This window comes from Rhizopus delemar, genomic scaffold (assembly GCF_000149305.1).
Source record: "Rhizopus delemar RA 99-880 supercont3.9 genomic scaffold, whole genome shotgun sequence".
Classification (NCBI taxonomy): domain Eukaryota; kingdom Fungi; phylum Mucoromycota; class Mucoromycetes; order Mucorales; family Rhizopodaceae; genus Rhizopus; species Rhizopus delemar.
This window is the reverse complement of record NW_027137835.1, coordinates 474,306-502,030: the sequence shown is the minus strand read 5'-3', so window position 1 is coordinate 502,030 and position 27,725 is coordinate 474,306. Positions and strand designations below refer to the sequence as shown.

The window sequence follows — 27,725 nt, the reverse complement described above, 5'->3', positions numbered from 1 at the left end:
ACTAATTGTCCCAGTGTTTGAACTTTTTTTACTTTCGACTCCATAACTCGACCAGTTCTTAGGCTATGCGGCTAAGTCTATGATCATTAGAAAGGTCGCAATCCGTACTACATCATATTATAAACTCAGTGTTCGGAGATTACGCAGTCTGAGTTAATCAGCAATAGAAAAAAAACACCGCACTGGGACAATTTTTCCGTTTGAACATAAATTTTATTTAATAGCGAGTGATCAATCCATTGATCAATTACACTGAAACTTGACTTAGAATAATTCATGCTAATAATCGAAACCCTCGTTTAACAAGATACAATATATATATAACTGCTGATTGCATACAATAAAAGAATAACTTTTTATCTCGTTTAATTTTGGAATAATCTGATAAATCATTTTTTTTAAACGCTTCAAAAGTTATTACTTTATTATTGCAATATTTTTTTTACATCAATGGTCCTAACAAAAAGACAAAATGCTACCCGTCGCATCAGCAGTTCAACTATTAATGCTGATTCTGTTGCTACCTCTTCTCGTGCAAACAATAACATGGCTACTACTGTTTCTGAAGAAAAAGTTGGTGGATCCCATCACAATGATATGATGATGGATATTGATGATGATGTTACTGAAGATCTCAGTAATGAAGACAATAGCAGGGATTCTGTTATTTCTTCTGGGCATCTGGATAGTAGAACTACTACTATTATGGCACCTTTTGGTGAACAAGAAAACAATAAAAACACTAATACAAATAGTGTTTGGGCTAATGCTACTACCAATCGTAGTGTTAGCAAGGTCATTTCTGAAAAAGAAATGGAATTGAAACTAAAGCAAGACATACAATGCTTAAAACAAGACGTCTACAATGCAGTACAAATGGCTGTTGTTACTAGTGTAGATGATCCTAATTTCGATAATATTTGGGCTCGTGAAGTTAAGCTTAAAGATAAGCTTAACAAAGCTACTGAAACGTATAAAAGTATGTTTGGTTGTGACCCTATTGCGGTAGACAAAAATTTAACAGTTCCTCCCAATTTGACTTTGTGGCAATGGGAAGGTAAGATCTTCGATCAAAATAAACACAAGTATAAAACCCCAGATGACTGTGTCTCGGATTTTGAAAACATACTATGTGCCCATAAACGACCTATCGATACATATTGGAAGGATTATATTATTACTATTTTGCCTGGACCAATCTTGGCCTGGTATAATACACTTCTGGAACAGAAACCAGAAACAACATGGAATAATTTTAAATCCTCGTTTATTGAACGCTATGGAATTAACCCTGTTGTACAAAAAGAAACTGCTCTGAATGTACTTTTGGGCATGAAATATCATCATCATGAAGATATTCATGACTACATACAGCGTTTCAATGATTTACGCGCTAAAGCTAAAATGCAGGATATAGACACTTTGAAATGGTGTTTGACAGATCCTTTGCCTGCTGACCTCTTCAAAGATGTGGAGAAAGACTTTCGCGGTAAAGAGCTTACCCCAGAAGAAATGGTAGACATTCTGGCTTTTCATCATGCTATTTACAAAAAGAGCCAAGAAAAGCGAAATAGCTTTAGTAAAAAGAATAATCATGATAGAGATTCTCGACGTTACGAAAATTCAAAATCTCGTCATAATAGTTACCGTATTCTTAAAAAGAAACATTGTGTTATACATCCTACAAGCGTTGATCATGATACTAAAGATTGTCGGACTCGCGCTGCTTGTATTAAGAAGGGTATTTGTTTCCACTGTTTTAAAACTTGGAACCCTAGCCATCAATGCAAAAATTCAAAGAACAAGGATAATAATTCAAAGAGACCCTTGAAAAGAAACAAGAAAAAAGGTGATGCTTCGCCTAAAAACAATATTGTGCCAATGGAAGTAGATGAATCTTCTTCATATGATAGCTGTGATACAGATAATGATAGTAATTTGCGCTTTGCTGCTGCAAAATTGGACAAACCTAAACAGGATTGTAAGTTCAAAACAAAAATTGACACACAATATTTCCAAACACCACCGGAAGGTTTAATAACTGATAATCTTATTCATCTACCTATTACTATAGAACATGTTCGGTGTTGGGCACTTTGCGACCCTGGAGCAAACTTTTCATGCATCTCGCCCACTTTATGTCAATTTTTAAAGTTAAAAAATACATTAAATAAACATGGTCTCATTACACTTATAAGTGATGACAAAATCGTGCGTTATGGTAAAACTGAAAAAGAAGTTTATATTGAATATGGTGATAGAGCACTGTATTCTCAATTGGAAATATTCAAAATATTTAATAATAATGTACATGCGTCAATTGGCACAGATTTATTATTTAAATTGGGTATTACTCTAAGTAATATTAGAATTACTTGGGATGATGAAAGTCATAAGCCTATTATTCCTATTATTGAACCATATCCTTATACTCCAAATGAAGATCCATATTTTTCACCTATAGAGCAAGAATATTTGCTAAAGGAAATAGAACCTTATATTGTTGCGAACAAAAACATACCAAAATCTGCTTATTGCACAATACCTGGTAGTGAAATTAAACTGCCTTTGAAAAAGGATGCACAATCTGCATATCGTAGACAATATCAAATAAATGAATGCCATGTACAGGCTGTAAAAGATCAAGTCCAAAAATGGATTGAATTAGGAATTGTTGAACGAGCACCTCCTAATATTCCCTACAATTCACCATTATTGACAGTACCTAAGAAGGATCCAAAAACGGGTGAATACGATAATAAAAACATCAGATGTGTAGTTGACAGTAGACTCGTCAATAATAATCTTGACAAGAGACGTATAGATAGGTTTCCATTACCTTTAATATCAGACCTTCATCGTATAATGAGTCGATATACTCTCTTTACAACAATTGACTTAAGTCAATGTTTCCATTCCTTTAGGATTAGGAAAAGTGATCGTCCTTTAACTGCATTCACAACACCTGATGGTGTACAACTTCAATTCAAACGAGCTCCTTTTGGTTTGACACCAATTTCGAGTGTCGTTCAACGTAGTTTAACAAATTTGTTTGCTGATCTTGACTACGTGGTAAATTTCATCGATGATATATACATACTATCAGATAACAACTTAGAAAAGCACAAGCAACATGTTCAAACTGTCTTAGAACGGTTGACATTGCATAATCTGCGAATTAATCCAGATAATCTCCATATTGCGCAAAAATCAATATATGTGCTCGGTTTTTGCTTAAATGAAAAAGGCCTAACATTAGATCAAAGAAAAGTTGCAAATGTGCTAGACTGGCCGGATGATGTAAAGAATTCAAAAGAATTAAGTCATCGTCTTGGTGTTATGAACTACTTTAGAGATCATATCCCAAATATATCGCAATTGACTGCACCATTAAACCAATTGAAAAATCATCCAAATTTGAAAGCAGTTTGGACTAATGAATATTCTAAAGCAATTAGAAAGTTGAAAGAAGCATTAGTAAACGCACCGGTAATTAGTGTACCCAACTTAAAATATTCATTCCATTTGGTTACGGATGCTTGCGATTATGGAATTAGCGGTTGCTTGTATCAAGTAATCAATAACGAAATAAAATATATTGGCTTCGTAGCGCGCACATTATCGCCTACAGAAAGAAGATATGGCTCAACGCGACGTGAGTTGTTAGCTGTCGTATATTCATTCACAAAATGGAGAAAATGGTTGTATGGCAAACATTTTCATCTATTTGTCGACAATAAAGCTTTGTTGGAAATCAACAGAAAAGAAACTAAAATAGCTAACAGAGTCATAGAAAGTTACTATGAAACCATTTTCGAAATGGACTTTGACATTACCTATTGTGCTGGAATGAGAAACATTTTAGCTTATAAACTTTCGCGTCTGTTTTATCCTGATGTGGAAAACACGCTGGCCAGGGATGAAGCATATGCTGGAAAAGAGAATGGTAATGAAGTAAAAGGAAACAAAAATAAAGAAAAATCTATAAGGCAAGCTGTTAGCAATACGTCACAAAGTGATACAAAGAAACAAAAGGCTAGAGCATTTCATGATCTGGAAATTGATGACGATAACATCAGTACAGATAGTGAACACGAAGAAAAAGAATCATTAGTACTAGCTGCTAGTCATTTAGATAACTATAAAATTATTGATAATCTTGATGAACGACAAAAGCTTATTGAAAATGTACATGCTTTAGGTCACTATGGTGTAAACCAAACAGAACTAAAAATAAAGCAAGATCATGGCTTTTACTGGAAAGGCTTAAGAGAAGATATAACAAAATATATCAATGAATGTCCAAAATGCTCAAGGCATAATTTAGCCAAACATGCTTATCACCCACCAAAAAGTATCTGTCCTAATGGCATATGGGATCAGATAGCTATTGATCTTGGAAGTTTTGATATAACTTCAACCAATGGAAATAATTTCCTTTTGGTAATAGTCGATCTATTTAGTAGATTTGTTGTGCTGAGGGCGATTAAAACAAAGTCTGCTTTAGATGTAGCATTAGCCTTGGTACAAGTATTCTCGATGTTCGGCTATCCAAAGTGTTTAATTCACGATAACGGACTTGAGTTCAAAAATAAGCTATTAAAGGCAATAAAAGATCATATGGGTGTAGAAGAATCCTTATCTCTACCTTATACACCAACAGGCAATTCAGTAGCTGAAGCTAGTGTAGGCTCAGCAAAAAGAATTATAATTAAAATGTTGGAAGGATACAATGAAGCATGGGATATGTATGTTGATGGTACTGCTTATGTAATGAACCAACATATTTCAAGATTGCATGGTTTAAAACCATTTGAAGTTATGTTCAATAGAAAGGTAAATGATCTTAAAGATTATACCAAGAGCATGCGACAGATTGAGTTTAATGAAGAAACAATAAATGTTGAAAACTCAAAACTGTTATTGAAAAATTCAATAACACTACTCTACCAGAAGTCCGTGAGCAAATATTGGAAACGCAAAGAAAGGACAATGAATACTTTGTTAAAAGACATCGTATATTAAATAACCCATTCCCAATTGGATCGACAGTAATGATAAAGAACATTGAAGGCAAAAAGTCAAAGACTGACTCTAAATATATCGGACCTTTTACTGTTCACAACCATACGAAAAATGGTAATTACGTTCTTACTGATTTAACAGGCAGTTTGTTTGACAGAAATGTACCAACATCTCAAATAAAGTTAGTATCAAACGATACAAACAAAACGAACGATAACAAAGATATCTATGAGGTACAAGTTATCATTAATCATAGAGAGATAGCACCAAGCAAATTTGAATACTTGACAACTTGGGTTGGATATCCAGGTGAACAAACTTGGCAAAAACAGTCTACCTTCCAAGGTACTGATGCTATTAAAAAATATTGGGAACGAAGAAAAGCGGATGGAAAACATTCTATTAAAACAGCAAATTCTAGTAGAAAAAGAAAGACATTATTTGGCAATGAACAATCTACTAAAGGTAGAAAAAGAACAAGAGCTTCTAAAAAGTAAAAATTGCTCTTTAAGATTTTAAATGGTGCATGTTGTATCCACACAACTAATAAAGTGAACATTCATGGATAAACTTGGATACTACAGAATTATAGTCTAACCAGATCTCTATTAATAAACGTGAGAATTCTGCAATAGCCAATCTTGCCCTGTTGTCCTACCAGCGTTCTAAAAGACTATATCGGAACCTGATTACAACAACGGCAGTTCAATCCTATTCTATAATTATCGTTAGATCAATAGTTTAATTACTTCATTGTCCCTTGATTCGTCAAGTAGACAGCGGCTATTGATTATCCACTATCCTTCCTTATATTCCATATCATTCTTTTAACCGATCAATTGAAATAGCGGTAAAGACCCAGACATTCAAAAAGTATAAATACCCTCAATATTTTTTATTAATAAAGTCATACAGTAGGTCAAAAAACTGCTGCAAGGAATCCATTTTTCTTGGTTTTTGTAGCGCACATCCTGTTACAATGGCACAAACTGCCTCTGTTCCCACATAGTAAATCTTCTACATGTCTTGAAAAATCCGAAAGAGTTTAAGCCCTATTGGATAAGTATTGAATGAAGTATGAGATGCGCAATTTGAAAATTTGGAAAAACGAAAATTTGAACGGAATGAATTTATTTATTAATATTTAGTTGAACCTCCTTTTCTATTAATAATCTCTTGAGTTCTTTTCAAAATGTTATCTACATGCCTTTGGCAAAGTTATTTATCGAAGTCAATTCATATTTCATCAACTCGTTCCCAAAGCACATCTGTGTTCTTTGCTCTACGTTCGTAATAATTGAGCTACAACTTCAATGGATGCCATACGTGCTCGATTGAATTTAAGTCCGGGCTCTGAGCTGGCCAATCGTTAATATAGCTCTCTTGGTTACTACATAACTAGGCCATTGTAAATTATGTCTTGTGCTTTGGGTCATTGTCATGCTAAAATTAAATGTTGGACCAGTCGAAATTGTAGTACTTCATAGTACCACAAAGCGTAGTGTTCAAAATATGCTGGTAAACACCCGAGTACAACTTTCCATCGTAAATTCAGCAAGCATATTCTGGTCCTTCAGAGGTTATACAACACCAGGACATCAATTTGCTAGCTTCATGCTGAATTACAAAATCCAGGTCATGATGTTGAAAAAGGTCATTTGGCCTTTTCCGATAGTGATTATCACCATCAAAGCCCTATACGTTGATCTTGGTTTCATTAAAGTAAACGATTTGTTGTCAGTCAACCATTGCCCAATCCTGATGCTCCTTGTTCCATTTCAACTGATGCTACGTATGCACTTTTGTCTGAAATGGCTCCTTTTTTTCTATCAGAAAATGGAACTCCATTGATTTCAGTACGTTAATTTCTGACTGGTATGAGATATCGTAGCCAAATCCAACCAGCTCCCGGTATACCTCTTTGGAAGTCTTTAAAACCCGTTCAATGACTTTTCTTTTGATTAACCGCTTCGTCACTTTGGAGACTACTGCAGGTCTATCACCTGTGCTCACTGTCCTACTTGAAAACAACGTTATAAAGTATCTACTAACAGTTGATTCATGTAATCCAGTCTCCTTAGCAATATCATATTTTGATGTGGATCCGGTTAATGTCTGTTTGAGATCGTTTACTTTCTCCTCTGACAGTGATTTATGCATGCAATTGACGAGAGGCTAAAAACGAGAAATAATTTAAACAAGGGAATATAAAATTTAAAATAAAGGAATTGTAAGCACTCTTAAATACAGATAACATTCTAATCACGTCAAAAGTGAGAAAAATTGTGATGGCAACCGGTTGGGTTGTATTAAAATTCATTATTTCAAACATATGTAAACAAGTAAAAAATACCGGATGTTTAAAATACTACCTTTAGCAGTATCAAATTCCACCAATAAACATTGCCCATATCCGATAATCGACGAATAAACGCACTTTCTATTGAGGTACAAACAGTCAAAGTTTGAGATAGTTTGGTGCAGTATCCATGGACAAGCAGCTGTAAAACATGAATTTTGCAATTCCTTGCAGCAGTTTTTTGACCTACTGTATATAATCTTTAGTTTCACAACTATCGTCTTTTTGTAGTTTTTGTCTTCTATTTCATATTTGGCAAAACAGTGCATATACTATCAAAAGTTGGAGATCTTTTCCCTTCAATTATCATTTTTATCCTTAGAAACAAAGGTTTTTGAGATAATAAGGTTTTAACGATGCCAACGATAGTTTAACTAGAAGCACATTATATATTACATTGGATACAAATTTATATTAATAATTTGTATGTTATTTTATTTTGGTTTTTTTTCTTTTTTACGGTTTATCATGTTATTTTATTGTATTTCAACAATCATCTAGTGTATCTTGTGGAATTACATCTTCGCATTAAATTTAATGCTGGCCAGGGATGGTGATCAATCCATTGATCAATTACACTGAAACTTGACTTAGAATAATTCATGCTAATAATCGAAACCCTCGTTTAACAAGATACAATATATATATAACTGCTGATTGCATACAATAAAAGAATAACTTTTTATCTCGTTTAATTTTGGAATAATCTGATAAATCAGCGAGTATGTCCCCTTTTAGCTTTAATAACTGCTTTGCAACGGTCAGACATGCTATCTATATTTCGTCTACACTCGTCCACTGTAAAAATATTCCATTCTTTTTCAATTCTTTCCCATAACTCATGTACACCTTTAGCCTTAGTGTCATATATACTCAGCTTGAGTTTAAGGTGATGCCATACGTGTTCAATAGGCTTTAAATCGGGACTTTGGGCTGGCCAGCTATAGATATGATCACTGGTGAAGTTATTATCCACAAACCATTGCTTAGCAAGCTTTGAAGTGTGCTTAGGATCCTTATCTTGTTGAAAATAGATATCCTCAGGATCGTATCCATAGTAATTTAAGCTGTCCATAAGGGTAGTTTCTAAGATATTTACATAATCTACAGCTTTCATAGTCCCATCATGTATCCAACAAACATACCCAGGTCCATCGTGAGTGATACAACCCCATACCATAACACTTCCTTGGTCACCTTTTACTGTAGGATCTCAGTGATGAGGCTGTAATGCATAGTCTGGTCGACTCCAGTAATACTTGCAACCGTCTGATCCAAAAACATTGACTTTAGTCTCATCAATAAACACCATACGCCTCCAATCATCGGTTATCCAGACTTTGTGAGCCATAGCCCATGCTAAACGTCGTTCCTTGTACTGTTTACTAAGCAGAGGCTTCTTGGCTTTAATTTTAGCTCTGAAGTTCATACTTTTAAGAAGTTTCAAGACTCCAAAATAACCAATAGTATACCCCAAACCATTCAGATATTGATGTGCTGCTTTGGCTGTCTTGAATTCACCCTTTATTACTTGTCTACGGATGTATGATTAGGTAGTTTCACCAATAGTTGCTCTTCGACCAGGGGCTGCCTTCATCCGGTCTGGAAAAAACTTGTTGGCATACCTACCTAAAGTGGATTTTTTCAATCCGGGAATGCGTTCCATAACTTGTTCATATGTCATGTTACTAGCCAAGAGCAATTGGATTTGATTTTGAACAGATTTGCTGATAGTACGAGCCATTTGAGGCAAGATAAAGATGAGAAAGTACAGTATAGAAAGAGACTAAGAATATTGTAAAAAAAAAGATAATGTAAGGCTGTTTATACTTTACATTAAAGGTATGAGTCATAGATTGTCATAGATAAGGTTGGTATGCAAATTCCGGTGATTTCTGATTGATAAGAAAGCTATGTTTGGAATGCATTGCAAAATAAGCGGGTAGCGGAAAAATTGTCCCAGTGCGGTGTTTTTTTTCTATTGCTGATTAACTCAGACTGCGTAATCTCCGAACACTGAGTTTATAATATAATGTAGTACGGATTGCGACCTTTCTAATGATCATAGACTTAGCCGCATAGCCTAAGAACTGGTCGAGTTATGGAGTCGAAAGTAAAAAAAGTTCAAACACTGGGACAATTAGTCCACCCACTGTAAATATGGTTTAAATTTTATGCTATTTTTCTTTAATATGGTGACTTTTTATGATAATCTTCTAACTTTTATGCTTTGAAACAAATAAAACTTTATAATTGAACACAATACTTAACATGGGTATGTCCTTTTTTGTATGTGCATATTCACTATGCATCTACAAGCTTTGTACTGGAATTATAATGTTGTAAAAAAAAATATTCCACTTTGTATATTGAACAACTAAAACTGTCGGTCTACTATGTTGATACGGTAAAGCTGTGACTTATTCACCAAGTCTTACAAAATGTGAAGCGTTCCTACATTATACTTTACATCTTTAAAAGCTTGACTGTTTAATAATAACAGTGCTTCAACGACACGATGATGATATATTGGCGAGTATGTTTCTCAATAGAGCTCTGTATTCGCCATGTTTTGACAGAACAATAGGATACTGTCTTATGGCACCGGATTAAATGTTCACAGGTTGGGTTAAATAAGAGCTGATCATGATAATTAGTAACTACTTTTAATAATATGTCTCTGTTCATACATAAGTAGTTGGTTAATAAGATTAGTTTATATAATTATTCCTCTGCGTGTCAAATTATATCGGTGGTAGCTATCTTTAGTTATCTAATCTCAGATCGTACTCGAGCTAATATAAGCACTCGACTTTAGAACCATCGCTCAGTCTCGTCAATTCTTCGTTGTCCCTATTTTTATTGCTAAAGCACTTTGTTGTAGAACAGCGGCTGAGCATAACAGACATTAAATAATCACAACTAAAGAAGTATATTAAAGTTGATAAAAGATAACAATTTAAATCTTTATTAAATAAAATATACTTCTTTTAGTTGTGATTATTTAATGTCCGTTATGATCAGACACTGTTCTACAACAACCAGAACATAACACACTTAACCAATATAGCATTTTAGTGATTCGAAGCTCATAGCTCTTGAATGCTATTGTGGCCGCTTCATACATATCATTGTTCGGTGCAGAATCATCAAATGCATCGACAGTTGTGTAGAGGTTGTAAATACGGGCAGTATCCGGTCCGCTATCACACCGTAACCACCCTTGACGGTGAGCCAAATAATTTTTTCGTCTTTGAAGGCCCGTAGCTCGTCGGGTAGTACAGTGACACCTTCAGAAATACCACCATTGAAAGCGGAAAAATTATTTGCATCGTTTGAGGTAATGGATGACTGTGTGTAACAAACAACGGGCACGCAATCGCTCTTTTTTAGTCCGCCAAAGGTAGTTTTTTCTGTTGTAATGCGATTTGCGAGCTGAGTTTAGGTGTGATGGCCATAAAAGTTACACCATTCGATCCGGAAAATTTCGGTGCACTGATTGCTATATTTGTATCTCACGTAGGGCAAATACCCGGGCCGGAAACTGCTTACATCGTATCTTTTCCTTCAGCCGATTTGGATTCAGGGAACTTTTCCAAGACAACATAACCATTGCCTGAATAGAATCCAGAGGTTCCTCTAATCGTACCACTGTCGATGATATGGCCGAAAGACGATAAGTTACGTTGCATGTCAGAATGAAGTTGAGCAAGTCCTCCATCGCGACGACCATATTGATGAGGGAGACCTGTCAAGGTAACTTTCAATAATTCGGCACTTGGTGAAAGAGACGGAAATGCAAGAAAACGGTCAGTGAAAGAAGGGAGTTGAAGACCCTCCGTACATAATCGCTCATACATTGCAGGGGAAACGGTGAGCTCAGCGTACATACGTTGATATTCTCGACGGATCTGGTCTGCGACTGCCCAAAGATGTTCATTGCCCTGACAGAACGTTGTAGGTTCTGTTAAAAATATCTTCTTATCCTTAACAGTTGTAATGTCCACAAAGATGGAATTAGGGACAGAACCTTTTAGAAAGAGACGGGTGGCTTGCGCGTTGAGGTTTGAAGGACTCATTTCTGCGTTAGTATCAGGTTGTCCAATCCCGACACCATGCGATTGAGTAGTGGAGTTATTGGTCGACATTGCAAGAAAACTAGAGGTCTTCTGGTGGCCAGCATGAACAACATTCGCCCATGAGAGTTTTTTTGGTTTTGTGTGTAAAATTGCCTTATTAGGAGCTAAAAATTCTTTATCGGAAAGAACCATGGTCTCTGTACTTTGTCAATGAGCGCGTGATATTCTTTGAGCCATGTGCAAGACGCAACTTCAAGACATTTAATGACGCTTTCCTTTGTAAGGCTCCAGAAGACACTGCAAATAATTGTGCAAACTCTGCGAATCGTTAATTGTTAGGTATATGCTTTTATGCTCAGCGATATGAAAATCTGTGATTGAATGCATATTTATGCCGACGACGATATCAGCCATACTTTACAGACTTATAATTCTATTATTTATTCTACGTCCTACTAATGCAGGTACTGACGGGAGTGATAATTCAGTGTTCTAAGTAGATTTAATCCTTACTGTGCGAGGACGTCTATCTTGATAGCTGCTTTTCATAGTCTTTTCTACGTCAGAAAAAAATTGGGGACCAATGATACTTTTCAAATCAATGCTTTATTTGTCTTTTTGTTCTTTATAAACCACTCATATTGCCTTATAAACGTCTTTATCGACCACTCATATTGCTTTATATACTTCTTTATCGACCATTCATATTGCAATAAATATTGCTTTATACTGTAGCTTACAAAATTGTACAAGTGTTTTGCATCTTTTGCTTCTGTAAGATTTATCGATACCAAAACGATAAATAAGCTACAGCATGTTCTACATCATTCGAAAGTATAGCTTCTTGGCCTTCTTTTGGTACTATTCAGTCGGCGATAACCTCATTTTGGATGGAGCTATGGCCGCTTACAAATGCCGACTACACTTGTACAATTTTGGAACCGATGTTTTAGAATAAAGTTTTTATTTAAATGTGTGCATTAAAAGTTGATCCAAAGACCCTTGTTCTCTATAATGTCAATACATCGTTGAGGCATAGTTTCAATATAATTTTGACATTCTTTTTCGGTAATTTCGTACCAAGTCTCGAGCATACGAGTCCATAGTTCATCCATAGAGGCAGGAGGACAATCATACTGTTTAAACAAGCGTTTTTTTAAGGTATTCCACATGTTCTCAATTGGATTTAAGTCTGGAGACTGTGGAGGCCACTCCATTGTTGTAAAATCCTGTTTAGACAACCATTCAGATACGATTTTGGACTTATGTTTGGGATCGTTATCTTGCATAAATTCAAAATCAGCCATTATAAGGTCGTTTTCTTCACAATAGCCAGTCATAGACTTCACCAAATCATCTTGCAATACAGATAAATAGACGTTCTTGTCCATATTCTTGCTTACGTCGACAATATACCCAACCCCGTACCAGCTAATACAGCTCCAAACCATAAGTGATCCTCCACCATGTTTTACGGTTTGCTTTACATGCCTTCTTTTAAGCTTCTCATTTGGTTGCTTCCATGCATAAACCTTATCATCCGATCCAAAACGATTTACTTTAGTCTCATCAGACCAAATCACGCGTTTCCAGTCTTCTATGGTCCAGTCAACGTGATTAAGAGCCCAGTCCAATTGCTTTCGTCTGTTTACTTCACTGAGCAATGGTTTTTGAGGCTTCACAAAAGATGTTAAACCAGACCTACGTAACGATCTTCGAACTGTTTCGGCTGGTACAGTCTTTTACAAGTCATTTTCAAGTGTGTTTCTGGCTTCTACTGCATTCTCTTGACCTTTAACAGTTACTAATCGGACTAAATACTGATCATCCTTGCTGCTGAGTAACTTGGGGCGACCTGCTTTAATGCTGTTTACTTCGCTTTTTATTGTTTTTCGAACGTTCTGAACAGTTCCACAGCTTGCTCCAGTTGTTTTCACTGTTTTTGATATAGAGTATCCGTTTTTTAAGCAGCTGATGATACGATTACGGAGATCTTCACTGATAGGTTGCATATTGGACGTTGGTACACTTTTATATAGCAGTTAATTCCTGTAGGTGTAAGAAAAATGGCAGAAAAAGAAAGAAAAAGATACTTTGAGCATTGAAGAATAAAAAAAACCCTTTTTTGGTGGCTTACACTCTGTGACGAGCAAGATTATAAGCTGATATTGAAATATTTGAAGCGGTTCCAAAATTGTACAAGTGTAGTCGGCATTTGTAAGCGGCCATAGCTCCATCCAAAATGAGGTTATCGCCGACTGAATAGTACCAAAAGAAAGCCAAGAAGCTATACTTTCGAATGATGTAGAACATGCTGTAGCTTATTTATCGTTTTGGTATCGATAAATCTTACAGAAGCAAAAGATGCAAAACACTTGTACAATTTTGTAAGCTACTGTATACACAAATAAATAGGGATTTGGTTTATAAAAATAGCTTTTTTTTATTTAAATAAAATTATAATAACAGTATACAGTATTTCTTTGCTTGTAGTGATTTAAAAGCTTACTTGACTTACCTAATATCATCACGATAGCATCATCTAATCTAAAAATACATCAATTAATTTTGTGAAACTCAAGAAGTTCTCACAAAAAAAAAAAGGCCAAGCTCAAGGATGCAAAGACACAAGGATTCAAGGACGCAAGGACCTGGACACTCAAAGCAAAAGAACAAAAGACATCAGTACTCAAGAACCAAAGCAAGGGTGAGAAAGAGATAGTAAAAGGCCAAAGCAAAGTAGCACGTATCTATAATAATTATTAGCTATCTAGTATACGTAGTAGAAGTAATAGTACCTTTCTTTAGATAGGCCAGAAGAAGACTAGCTAAGCATATACCAACAAGTAAAGAAAATGGAAGCAGCATGCATCTATAATAATTATTAGCTATTGTGTACATGTAGTAAAAGTAATAGCACCTTACTTTAGGTGAACCAGGTAAAAAAAGACACTAGCCAAGCTTATACCAACAAGTAAAAGAAGAAGCAATGATAATTCTGGGAAAGAGATTTTATAAAGACCATTTAAAACATTAAGAAAGCAACAAATACGATTTTACTAAAGTACAAGTACCATTAGAACAGGAGTGAAATATATATAATATTAAGAACTTATCTTTTATAAAAAAGAGAAGAAGAAGAAAGAAAAAAGAAAAGTACTTTTTTTTTTGTAGCCTTATTTTTTATCAATGTTACACTTATTCACTGTCTGAACATATAAGTCAAAAACAGCTGCTTTTCATGTAGTTTACATTTAATGATATTCCAAAAGATAACTTATACATTGCTTGAACAAGTTTTATTACTCGAGTGCAATAGCTTCAACATGGAGAGTATTATTTTTTCTTTTTTTTTTTTTAATTTCAGGTAAAAAAAAAAAAACGAAGTCGGTAACGAACTACAGCAGTAAAATAGCTTTTTTTTTTCTCCCTGGTTTTGTTTCATGGAACACATTAGATGCCAAAAGTACAAAAGATAAAAAAGAAAGCTCAAGTTCTGGTCAAATGTAAGTTTATTAAAAAAAATAATAGCAACCAAGTCTAATGTCGGTTTCTTTTTTTTTTCTTACATTAGGAATTCCTAATGGGACACATTCGGATGACGAGCATGAACCTCATGAGCAAAGTTGTTCTTTCCAATACGATAAAACTATAAGAATATCAAACTTACAGTGAGTTAAAAAACCGTTTCAGTAAAATTGAAACTCACACATTTATCCTTTTTTTCAAAAAAGTGTTTAGAATACACGTGTTCTTTTTTATTATGTTATTATACCACTTTTTTTGCAACAAAGCAATGTACATCTCATCTTAATCTATGAAGTACATCTTGAGCAATGGCCATTTTAAAAAAAGACAATGACTGAAACGGTTTTTCAACTAGGTAAAAAAATACTAATATATAGTATTTCCACCCTTAGCTTTTATTACAGCTTGAACTCTAGCCAGCATACTATCAATATATTTACAACAAACATCCCTATTAAATGTTTCCCACTCAATTTTGATTCTTTCCCATAGTTCATGGACATCTCTTGCTCTTTGCTCGTATAGAGCTAATTTCTGTTGTAGAACAGTAACTGATTGTAGTTAACATTAATAAATATAAGTCTTAATACAAGATCATAATTAAAATAAAATAAAATATAAGTTTATTTAAATAAGATCATACAATCAATTCCAATTAAACATGTTCTTTTAGAATATGTATTGTATTCATGAGAGTTCTTTGATAAGAAGTATCAACTAAAATAACCAAATCCAATCCAATGTCAGGAATATTGCTAATCTTTCACATAATTGAAATAACGCGTAAAATAACGTTATTTCAAATCAGTGAGGAATTCCCAGAATAAAAGATAATCTATGACAGACATACAAAAGAACAAATGAAAAGTTTTCATAATCATAATTAGAGATAACACTTGCTAAAGTACCTGAAGATTAGAAGAACAATAACAATAGAAGATATCAAGTCACTCACTCAATAAGATATAAATACCTGCCTTTAATTAGAATAATTTTTACTTTAACTTAAACTGAAATAAAGATCAGTCTCAAAAAGTACCCAAACTGTTTCTTGATCTTTGTTTTTACCTTTTCCTTTATTATTTAAACCATTATATAACAATTTCAACTTCAAATGTCTCCACATGTGCTCAATTGGGTTCAGGTCAGGCGATTGAGAGGGCCAAGGCAACATTGGGTATCTTGCTTCTTCTTTAAGATAAGTTGTTGTTATCTTGGCAGTGTGCTTTGGATCATTATCGTGCTGAAAAATGAAATTATCCTTTCCCAATCGGTAGTAAGCAAGGGTGTCTGCCAGTTCAGTTTTTAGGATATGGATATAATCCGGTGCAGTCATTCTGCCGTCGTTTATCTCGCAGATATACCCAACTCCATGGGAAGTCATACAAGCCCACACCATAACGCTTCCTCCTCCGTGTTTTACGGTTGGAATTACATGATGAGGCTGTAATGGGCTTCCAGGCAGACTCCAGTAGAATTCAACTCCATCAGAACCCCAAACGTTGATTTTCGATTCATCAGAGAAGATAACCTTTCTCCAGTCGTCAGTGGTCCAGTATCTATGAGCAAGTGCCCAATCCAAACGTGCTTTCCTGTGTTTTGCTGACAAAAGAGGTACCTTTCTTTTGGGTCGGGCTTTGAATCCTAGGCTTTTTAAGGCGTCTAGGGTGGTGTTATAAGTCAACCTTGGATAAATGGCCTTGAAATAATCGAAAACCTCAACACCAGACTTCAGTCGTCCTAAGATTACCATTCTCTTCATGAGAGACTTGCTTGCTTCAGTTAAGATCGGAGGTCGTCCGCCAGTATTATCGGGTCTTTGGATATTCCATTTTTTGCAATATCGATGAACAGTGGCTTTAGAGAGAGTCAAGCGATCAGCAATTTCTTCATAAGACAAATCGGTATCTAGCAGCACTCTCAAATTATTTTGAGTGTCTTGGGAAATAGAGCGAGTCATTTTTAATAAAGATTGGGTTGAAAATGTTAAATGAAAAAGGACGAAATTTGTTACGTGTTTATGTACTCGTTTTTTTAATAGATGCAAAGCGTCATTCTAGTCACTTATTTCTGTATGTATTGCATAAATGAAAAATGAAGTCTGCATAACTTTTATTGCTATTTATGTTTTTCTGAATAGAGTTAAAAAACCGTTTCAGTGCACCGACTGTAGTAATTTTATAAGGTTTAGTGAGCAAGTATTAAAAAAGCAATACTATTTTTATGTTTTATGATACACTAGGTCTAGTGCTTCCATATGATGTATAAAATATAGCATTTTACTAAGTACATCGGTAGTAGTGGTAGCAGAACCATATTTAGGAAGAACACTGAAACGGTTTTTTTAACTCACTGTATATTAATGCTTGTTGCTGAAAAGTTATTTTTGGTAAAGAAAGTTGTCATTGCTAACATCTCTAATGACTAATGGCTAATGGCTAATGGCAAATTACACCCATGTGCAAACATAAAGTAAGTAATGAACTAGTATAAGCTTAAAAAACATATATTTTTTTATATTATTTGCCATAAAAAATAATAAAGCAACCTATTTACTTGATAAACAAAAAAGTTTTGTATGTATTTGTTAATTGTAGCTGCCTTGTAACAAAATGTTAGCAGAGCTTCTTTATTTTTTATTCTTTTAGAATATACACGTATTCTTTTTTTATAATGTAAAGGTATTTGCATTTCTATAAAGTATATTTGTTGTTAAATTATTGTTTTCATTTGAATAATGAACTTTCTATTGCTAGACTCTTTTTTTTTTTTACTTTGTCTTTTTTTTACTTAACTTTTCTTTTAACTTAGTCTTTTTTTTTTTTTACGAAGTCATTTTTTACCAATTCTTTTTTTACCAGGTCATTTTTTTCCCAAACACGACTATTTTGTTATGTTCTGTAACACGTTTGTAATGACCTAAGCTAAAAACCACAGACTACCTTCCTAATATGTATTCTTCTGAGCAAAATAATCCAAAAGTACTTTTGATTTCCGCATTTTGCCCTCAAAAATAAAAAAAAGAAGGCATCGGCCTTTCAACGATAGAGGAGAACAGGCTTACCAAAAAACGACCATTTGAAAAAAGAAGACAGTTTTTAAAACATGAATAACTTTGCGAATATTTACCCTACAAAAAAAATAAAACTATCATTAAATTTCTTTATTTTTTTCGCGTTTATACCTTTTTTCAAAATTAAAAAAGGTGCAATACAGCAAGATATAATGGTTTTTCATAAAAAAATTATAAAATCTACGGATCTATGATTGTTAGGTGTGTTAAAATTCTACGTCAAAGCCCCTACATTATTTGTAGTAATATCTATTTGTTTTTGTCTAACTATAACTGTTGGTGCTCTTTACAAAATATGAGACAATTGGTACTTAGGTGTTATAATATTACTGGTTACGATATGTATTGTTGTTGCTCTACTGCTGCACGTAGTGATTGATTTGAATATAGCAATAATTCCACCAATTCCTTCTGAGTATATTATTGTAGTATATTCGTCAAAAATAATCTCTTCCTTCAGATTAAGTCAACAAACTTCTTCACGAGTAGTAATAGAATAAAAGTAGTAATTAGGGATTGTTCAGTTAAAATATACAATAAAGATTATATGTAAATTTAATGAACGTGAACACAAAGGATCGAGACAATAAGTATTTGCTTGTTACAATAATCCAAAAATGGAATTAAGGTTTAGGTTTATATAAAATAAAGTTAAGGATAAAAACGCTTCCTCCCCATCAATCTTCCATTCAGCACAACTTATAAGCACACCTCTGCACTCAGCAACGTGATGACGTCGGCAACATCTATCCCAAGGCGCACTCCACCTACTATACCAATTCACAAATACCAAAAGCGGGTATAGCTCAGTCGAAAATTTATGTTTTTATTAAAATAAAGGTTAAAATACAAGCGATCAATGGATCATTAACTGTGATAACCTCGGAAACGAAGGAAAAAGTGAACGAAAAAACACCAGCGGATACACATCAAAGGTGAAAATGTAGAGGCAGTGGTAGGGAAACGCAGGTTAATAAGCAATCCCGTCAACACCTTGGTCTCCTCCGCAACGTGCACTAAGATGGTTTGGCAGTGGGAGGAAGAAGCCAGAGGGAGAATCAGGGCACTGTTCACGAGAGAGACTGAGACTTGTCAAGCCAGGCTTGACCTGGCGTGGGATCAGTGGTGTAGTCACCATCAGGATTGCACAACCTGTCTAAATGCCACAGAATTGTGCAAAGAGCAGACCAGAACGGAGGACAAGAAGCAGAAGAAGACAGCGGAAGCTGATTGAGGACATAGTCTATGTGGTTGCCCACATAGCTAGTCGGTGGAAACGGAAGACAAGACCAAAGGTAGGAAGGGACCATCGTACAGACCACAAGGTGCGAGCGACTTGTTTGACCAAGACCACAGGAGCAAGGACGAGGTTTACCAGGAAGCCATCCCATGCGCCATCGCACTAAGCGGCTCCGGTCAGCACGGGAGGCAGGAACAAAGAGAACGGGATCAACCCGAAGTACTGGGCGACAAGCACGGATCAGTACCCGGGAGGTGGATTGGAGGAAGGCATCAAAGCGTTCTTGACGATACCGTCGCAACCAAGACGAGAGACGAGACGTAGATGATGAAGCAACCGGAGGGCAATCATGGACGATACGCCGCTGCCGGAGCCGGGACAGAAGAGACAAAGGAACGGAAGATGTAAGGAGCGAGAGCAGACAGTCATCAGGGAGATCAGAGACACGAAGACAGTACTTGAGCACTAGAGTATCGGCACGGAAATCCATAGACGGTAGATTACAGATGTGCCGAAGCACAACTGTAGAAGACGTTCTATGACCACCAACGATCATCCTTAGACACCGGTCTTGAACTCGGTTGAGCTCAGTGTAGTCCTTCTTGAGAAGATGAGCAATGGCTAGGCCATACTCAAGCTTCGGACGTACAAAAGATGCGTAGAGGCGAGCAGACAGCAGCAGAGAGAAACCATTGCGGTTGAGACCCATAGCATTGAGTTGTGACATGGCAAACAAGGTACTAGAGGCGCGATGCTTGACCATAGCCGAGACAGAGATACCTTTGCTGGAGAACGGAATACCAAGATAGACGAACTCATCGACTGAGAGAAGATCCTCATCATAAAGAGACATCCGGATAAAGCGTCTTGAGGATGGTATAGGCGAGTTCAACACAGCACATTTGGAAGGGCTCCATTTATAGCCAAGAGTGAGGGAATGGATCTGTGCTAGGTCCAGCATATGCCGAACTTCGCGAGCAGACCCAACCAGAGCCACATCATCCGCATACAATAGACAGTTGATGGGAGAGGGCGAAGGAGACGAAGCAGAAGAACCAACCAGAGGACCAAAGGGAAGACCAGGAGGGACCAGAGAACCAGGACCAGGAGGACCAGTCGGAGACAGAGTGAGAACCGAAGTGGTGGAGGAGGAAGCAGCGGAACGAAGAAGAGCAGGAAGTGTATTGATATAAATGGAGTACAGGTGGGGACTTAGGACAGAACCTTGGAGTACACCTGTACTCGGAACAAAAGGAGTGGAGACGTTGTTTTGAAGTAAGACAGACACCGAGACATCATCAAAGAGATTAGCCAGCAGCGAGACCAGACAGAAAGGAGCGGAGGAGGCGAGCATTGATTGCCATATGATACGTCTGTCGACAGTATCATAGGCGGCCTTGATATCCAAGAAGGCGACAACAGGGTAATGATTGTGACGATCGCGGTAGGCATGCATCAGGTCATGCAAGCAGAGGGCCTGATCCAGCGCACTACGTTGATGTCGGAAACCACCTTGAGCAACATCCAAGGGAGGAGAGACCAGCTCGACAAACGGAAAGAGACACATTTCAAACAGCTTGCGAACAATAGAAGTCAGAGATATTGGACGGTAGTTCCCTGGCGAGGTGGGATCACCCTTCTTGTGGATGGGGACCACCTGTGCTTGACGCCAGAGAACTGGGGTATAAGACCATTGGCAGCAGATGTTGAAAAGCAACGAGAGGATGGGAGCCAGAAGAGACTTGATAGGAAGGAGCATCTCCGTACGTAAGTGGTCAGGACCAGGAGCCTTACGCAGAGGGAGACGTCGCATCGAAGCAGAGACATCAGCAGCAGAAAAGAAAGGCGTACCAGACGCAGGAGACGACAGATCAAAGGGTACTGAACCAGCAGCAGAACCAAGAGGAGGAGGACGACGAGGGATGATTGGCACTTCAGGCCACGATGGATAAATCATAATATCTACAGCTATAGCGGAGCTAGAATAACAATCCAAAAATAGAAACTAAGGTTATAAGGCAAGCAGAATCGAATGGCGCTGTTTAATTTTTGAAGTTCCGAATATTTCCCGATTTAGTCTAGAATAATGGGGCGTTTCTTATGTGAAGCACCTTTGTTCCCAGTTAGTTTTGTATCATTTGGTACATCGGTAATTTTCAAAAATAGTAAGCACCATATAATATTTTTAAACATGTTTAACGGTCTTCAAAATATTTATGGAAGTCCATTGGATGTTTATAAACCACTTTTTTCCAGAAATTACAAAATAGCTTAATTGGAAATATGGCTCATTTGAATCTTGATGTCACGAGTTCAATCCACCCAATGACCATTTTATACTTTTGCGATAACTGATTAAGTTTTCCCTTTTATTTATTTTACAGCTGAAATGTTTTTGTAGGTCACAAGAACTTCTTTTTGAGGGTTGATGTTGTGATAAAGAAGTCAAAAAAATGGTGTAACAAAGAAGTCAAAAAATGAAAAAAGTCAAGAAAATGTTAAAGGTCAAAAAAGTGAAAAAGTCAAGAAAATGAAAAAAGTCAAAAAGAAAAAAAAATTAACAATATAAATATCCCAACTATTTAGATGAAGAAAAAGGACAGTACAGTTCTACTCACATTTTTATTTTATATATTTTATTCAATAAACAGGCAACCTTCTCATAAAAAGTTCCTGATCCCTTTATTTTTTTTTATCTTTACCTTTATTTGATCTTAATTAAAAGATCTGGTAGTCACTACAGTACCTTACTTTAAAAATTTCAAGAAAAACTTCTCTAAAACACTCAACTCAAAACACAAACCAACAAAAAATAGCAATAGAAAAAATTAAAAGATAAAAGATTATAAAAAATGTTAAAAAGATAAAAAATGTTGAAAATATAAAAATGGTCAAAAAAAATAAGAAAAGCAAAAAAGAAAAAAAAATATCATACATATGTATATATCCCATCTTTTTGTGAAGAAATTGTTGGTCAGTTTAAATAAATCATATGTTTTTACGCAGTAAATAACAAACTTTAACAAGTCCCTGTTTACCTAAACTTTTTACTCTACTTTAACTTTTATCAAGAAATACCGTATTGATCTTACACATAAGATCTGGTGGTCACTACTTATCAACCATCTGCTTAAACCCTATATAAAACAACAACTTACAAGGCAATCACAACCTTAAATTAAGCTTTATAAGCAAACTTAACTCAAATTAACTCACTTACAGAAAGACAACCTTAAATAGCAGCATAACTATATGCTAACTTTAATTTGCAAAGCAAAAGCGCTATTATCATGTGCTCTTGCTTAATTATAATTTTTCTTTGCCTAAAAAGTACTCACTGTTGTGATTTTTTCACTGCACCTACCATGTGTTGTAGAACAGAGTCTGATCATAACGGACATTGAATAATCACAACTAAAAGAAGTATATTAAAATTGATAAAAGATAATAATTTAAATCTTTATTAAATAAAATATACTCTTCTTCTTTTTTATATAAAACTATCACTATTAGATTCATTCTATAAAGTAAACATGAATACTAAATAAGTCATGATCTTTACTATTCATCATTTCCGTAAATGAATAATAATGGATCAGGTACCTAGTCAACTTTGATCTGACTGGAGGCATTTCATATAAATATATCTTTCCTCTCATTGAAGATGGGACAATTCTCCCAGATCAGTTAAAGAACAATAAGATCTATAAAAACAACGAATTAAAATTTTTCATAATCGATTCAGTGATCATTCTTCAATCAAACGTGTCAATTATTGGATCTACGCTCATAACTACTCATTTACCCGCCAATTGATAGAAGAATATAAGTAGTAGACTTTGTAATGATTTCTTTTTAACAATTAAGATTGTCTTAAATAAAGTTCAGTCTCAAAAAGTATTCTTTTGGTTTATCTTTGTTATTACCTTTACCAGAACATAACACTATGAACTATAAACACACATCGAAAAACAAAAAAAGTAGCAAAGAAATGTACCAAATCCAATAAAAAATAATTTACAGTTTTTTTTTAATTCAAATTATAATGAGAATAACACATTTTATTAGAACATTTAAATTTAACTAAGAATAGATTTGTAATCAACAAAACATTATAAAAACGATAAGCATTAATATTTTTAAATGATATTCAAGAATAATATCACGATATTATATAACAGTATATAGGTTATTACTGTTGTAGAACAGTAACTGATTGTAGTTAGCGTTGATAAATATAAGTCTTAATACAAGATCATAACTAAAATAAAATAAAATACAAGTTTATTTAAATAAGATCATACAATCAATTCCAATTAAACATGTTCTTTTAAAATATGTATTGTATTCATGAGAGTTCTTTGATAAGAAGAAGTATCAACTAAAATAACCAAATCCAATCCAATGTCAGGAATATTGCTAATCTTTCACGTAATTGAAATAACGCGTAAAATAACGTTATTCAAATCAGTGAGGAATTCCCAGAATAAAAGATAATCTATGACAGACATACAAAAGAACAAATGAAAAGTTTTCATAATCATAAATAGAGATGACACTTGATAAAGCACCTGAAAGAGTAGAAGAACGTTTACAATGCAAGATATCAAGTCATTCACTCAATAAGATATAAATATCTGCCTTCAATTAGAATAATTTTTACTTTAACTTAAACTGAAATAAAGATCAGACTCGAAACGTTCACAAACTGTTTCTTTATTTTTGTTTTTACCTCTTGTTTTCTATTATCTTAACAATTACAATTAGTTTTTTTACGACTAATGTTTGAACCATAATGAAGAAATAACGATATTTTAAGAATCGAGGAAGCAATGTGATCCTTACATAATATCAATGATGTTATTTAGTTAAAAAACTTAGTATCTATATTACATTCATCAAAAGATGCTTAGAAATAAGCTTCCATTTGGTATGCATGCTCGGACAGTGGATGATGCCACTTTGCAAGACATCCTTGTTATAGCATATACGCTAAGAACCCTAAATCGGTCGCAAAAATTTTGGCGGCCATATCGATGTTTCATATAACTGCCATACATCAGTAATGTTAGAATTCAAGAAACATACAAAGGAGTTGTCGATTGCTAATCCTTCACAAAAGTAAATGAGGGCAAGCTGAGGAAATCAGATGCTTACAGTGCCAGATGAGCTCCAAAATTCAATTTTTCAGATTCCATTCAAACTTCTACCCAATATAGCGTACTATTGGATAAGTCATTTCCCAAAGTCTCGGAGTGTGAAATCAAATATTCGCTCCGCAATCATAAAAAAAGTGCAGACATGCTATAAATTTAAGGGTCACATAAAATTGTTTCTATTCGATGGTTTTTAGTAAAAATTTGCATACCATAAGCTCTAACTGATTAAAGTACTTGTGCAAAATCTCCGCCAAAATCTCCGAAATTACTATTTTTTTATTGCTGTTTTTAACATATTTCTCTTCATCAAATACAGATATTTTAGCAAAGCTATAACACCTATTGTTGGACCATATAGTTACACAAATGTTCAAAGCCTTATTAAAATCTGTAAAGAAGTCATTGATATAGAGCGTGCCCAAAAAAATTGCATACCGCCTATTTTCAAGCGCAGATATCTACAACAAATAGTCGGAATTGGAAAACGAAAATGGTACCAATCGATGCGCAATGACCAAAAATATATATTTCCATATTTGGAATGTAGTTATAGCGCCGATTGAACCGTAAATATCATGATTTATCCATCGTGGCCTGAAGTGCCAATTGTCCACGACGAGCAGGGAGACCAGCACCAGAGTAAACCGTAGCAAGATGGTCACGCATCGCGTTTGCACCTGCAACAGGACCATCAGGATGAGTAAACCCAACCTGTTGGCGACGACGGTTTCGAATAGCTTTGACCTTGGACATCGCGCGCGAGAAGTCACCTCGGGCTAAAGTGTCGCAGAACGCACGCCAGGATTGACGCTTCGCAGACCTGACGGCACTACGAAAGCGGTCCTGAGCGGCCTGATGTCGATCCCACCAAATAGCTTTGTCAATGCCAATGGCACGACGCCACCGCCTGTACATGTGGTCACGGATATCGGCGAGTCCTTGCAAGTGCGAGTTCCAGAAGGTCTTCCATTGGGGAGGGCGAGCAGCACGAGAACCAACGGACTTGTCAAGAGCACCATAGATAGCCGCATTGAGTTCGTCGTTAAGACGGTCAATGGGCGGTGTCGAATCAGGAGGGCTGGAGCACAGCTGTTGAAGCTGGTCCACCAAAACAGCAGAGAACGAACGGAAGGAGTTAACGTACAACTTGAGAACATCAGGTTCTTGTAAACGAGAGAGGTTCCAGAGACGACGAGCAGAAGCAGGAGGAGTGGACTGGATAGGTTGATCGACAGGGACTGAGTACTCAAAGGAAAGAGACATCAGCTTGTGATCAGAGCCTAGAGAAAGATCGGTGTATACCTGGAGCTGAGGACGGTTGAGACAGGGCAGGTTGGTGATAAAGTAGTCGACAATACTACTCATCACACGGCCATTCCGGTACGACAGGTAGGTAGGGACACCATGGGCCAAAAATGAGTTTAGGATGGACAATCCCCTTTCCTCAACCCAGTCCCGCAAAAGCGGTCCACGAGTGTTGGAACGGGAGTCGCCAGCGACAGCACCAAGACGAGTGTTGAGATCACCACAGATGACAGTGTCTTGAGTCAAGGGCAGCACATCCAAAGCAGCAGAAACTTCATCATCGGCCAGAGAAGGAGGCAGATACAGACAGATGAGCCGAAGGGACCGACCCACCTGTAAACCCAGAGCGTACTTGGTATGGACTGGGAACTGCATCACCGGCAACGGGAAGGAAGGAGAGACAAGAGCAGAGACACCTTGTGAACCACGAAAGTTACCATCAACAGGAGTACCATAGAAATGAAACTGTGGCCATGGGGTACGGATCTTGTTAGGCGGGAGCAGCCAGGTCTCAGTGATAAAGATTAAAGAGAACGACTGGCAGTGACGGAGGAGATCATCGACTGTGGTAGCCTGGAGGCCATTGGCATTCCACAAGCCGATGGTGAGCGGTAACGATGAAGGAGAGGAGATAGCTTGACCAGGAGAACCAGGAGAACCAGGAGAACCAGGAGAACCAGAGGGAGAAGGAGCGGAAGGAGTCAAAGGAGTGGAGCAGATGTCAGAATTACAAGTGGCAGTCGTTGGACTTACACTCATAATTCATCGTCATAGTCAGAGCGAGTCGCATCATCCATTTCTTGGTCTTCGGATGTGCCTTGAGAACCATTAGGTGCCATGAAAGCCTTTTTGTGGGTCAAAGGGGTACCAGGACATCTTGACAGTGTTTCCTGTAGGTCTTCGTCAGTGATGAAACCTTCTTCAAGGAAGGTACGACCAACGGCAACAGCAATAGGGTGACGAAGGCGTGCAAGTCCTCTGCAGCAACGGTTTCGATGGATGTCCATAGCAATAGAAAGCCGCTCAGCATTGGACTTGTCTTTGTACGTAGGGTCAGCAAGGTGGGCCGGGTCACAAGGGTTAAAGTCCTTGTAGATGTTGATCTTGGCTTTGCCCAATTGAGCAAGGAGGACGTCTTTGTACTGTTCATGGACCAGGAGACCAACGACAGACCGGGCGGGAAACGTAATGTCCAAGACACGATAAGGATCAATGCCAAGGACTGACAAGCGGGAGCGGACATCTCGTCTCGACATGCGTCGAGATCTTGGAATGTACACATAACCAAACCCAACAGGGCCGGTTATGGGTTGGAAACCACGGGCAGCTGATTCAACAGTACGACGCTTGGGGGTAGGCTTCTTGTGAGCAGCTTTACGGGCGACCATAGCCCAGGCGGACGATTCAGTGCCTAATCCAGCAGCTGGAATGGGGACATTTGACGCAGATGTCGACATGTTTGCAGATGACTTACCAATGGAGTACTCCAAAGTGCCTTGAACAACTTTTGTATTTGCAACTGGGGTGTCTGAAGTATGTTTATTTTGATGAGAGCCTAAAAGTTCGCGAAGGCGGCGGTTTTCTAGTTCTAATTCGGCATTGCGACTTTCGAGATTAGTAATGTGCTCTTGTAATCTCTTAATTTCAGGCAAGATGCTGGCATGTTCTTGAACTTGAGCTTTTATTTTTTCAAACTCTTGAAAAAACAAAGATAAGAGCTGTTCATAAGTTGTTGAACTGACATTTGCAGGGGAATTGACCCCTGTTCCATGTAATTGTGAATTCGACATGTCGAAATGTCAATGGTGAATAATTATCGTAGAGAGCTGAAATTTGGCGTATTAATAGAATAAAGTACGGCGAATATAATGGTAAAAAAAGTAAAGATGGATCGTTCCTTGTTGTCGAGATATTGACGATAGAATGTTGTAGAAAAATAAATACCTTGTGTAACGGT

At 36.4% G+C, this 27,725-nt stretch overlaps 7 protein-coding genes across 7 annotated transcripts; 1 reads left to right on the top strand and 6 right to left on the bottom strand.

Moving 5' to 3' along the window:
- Positions 1 to 450: 450 nt before the first annotated feature.
- Positions 451 to 5,025, top strand: RO3G_11284 (uncharacterized protein; the record flags this gene model as incomplete). The annotated part of the gene is made up of 1 exon (XM_067665868.1): positions 451 to 5,025. One exon carries the CDS (start codon positions 451 to 453, stop codon positions 5,023 to 5,025), a length of 4,575 nt encoding a protein of 1,524 aa, XP_067521969.1.
- A 3,572-nt stretch (positions 5,026 to 8,597) lies between these two features.
- RO3G_11283 (uncharacterized protein) lies at positions 8,598 to 9,128 on the bottom strand (the record flags this gene model as incomplete). Its single annotated transcript, XM_067665867.1, has 2 exons — positions 8,598 to 8,919; positions 9,010 to 9,128. 2 exons carry the CDS (start codon positions 9,126 to 9,128, stop codon positions 8,598 to 8,600), a joined length of 441 nt encoding a protein of 146 aa, XP_067521968.1.
- Positions 9,129 to 10,932: 1,804 nt separating this feature from the next.
- Positions 10,933 to 11,655, bottom strand: RO3G_11282 (uncharacterized protein; the record flags this gene model as incomplete). The annotated part of the gene is made up of 1 exon (XM_067665866.1): positions 10,933 to 11,655. One exon carries the CDS (start codon positions 11,653 to 11,655, stop codon positions 10,933 to 10,935), a length of 723 nt encoding a protein of 240 aa, XP_067521967.1.
- Positions 11,656 to 12,443: 788 nt separating this feature from the next.
- Positions 12,444 to 13,475, bottom strand: RO3G_11281 (uncharacterized protein; the record flags this gene model as incomplete). Its single annotated transcript, XM_067665865.1, has 2 exons — positions 12,444 to 13,164; positions 13,210 to 13,475. 2 exons carry the CDS (start codon positions 13,473 to 13,475, stop codon positions 12,444 to 12,446), a joined length of 987 nt encoding a protein of 328 aa, XP_067521966.1.
- Positions 13,476 to 15,996: 2,521 nt separating this feature from the next.
- Positions 15,997 to 16,951, bottom strand: RO3G_11280 (uncharacterized protein; the record flags this gene model as incomplete). The annotated part of the gene is made up of 3 exons (XM_067665864.1): positions 15,997 to 16,001; positions 16,060 to 16,234; positions 16,427 to 16,951. 3 exons carry the CDS (start codon positions 16,949 to 16,951, stop codon positions 15,997 to 15,999), a joined length of 705 nt encoding a protein of 234 aa, XP_067521965.1.
- Positions 16,952 to 19,134: 2,183 nt separating this feature from the next.
- On the bottom strand, positions 19,135 to 21,261 carry RO3G_11279 (uncharacterized protein; the record flags this gene model as incomplete). The annotated part of the gene is made up of 1 exon (XM_067665863.1): positions 19,135 to 21,261. One exon carries the CDS (start codon positions 21,259 to 21,261, stop codon positions 19,135 to 19,137), a length of 2,127 nt encoding a protein of 708 aa, XP_067521964.1.
- Positions 21,262 to 25,036: 3,775 nt separating this feature from the next.
- On the bottom strand, positions 25,037 to 27,558 carry RO3G_11278 (uncharacterized protein; the record flags this gene model as incomplete). Its single annotated transcript, XM_067665862.1, has 3 exons — positions 25,037 to 26,522; positions 26,651 to 26,746; positions 26,816 to 27,558. 3 exons carry the CDS (start codon positions 27,556 to 27,558, stop codon positions 25,037 to 25,039), a joined length of 2,325 nt encoding a protein of 774 aa, XP_067521963.1.
- Between the last annotated feature and the right edge of the window lie 167 nt (positions 27,559 to 27,725).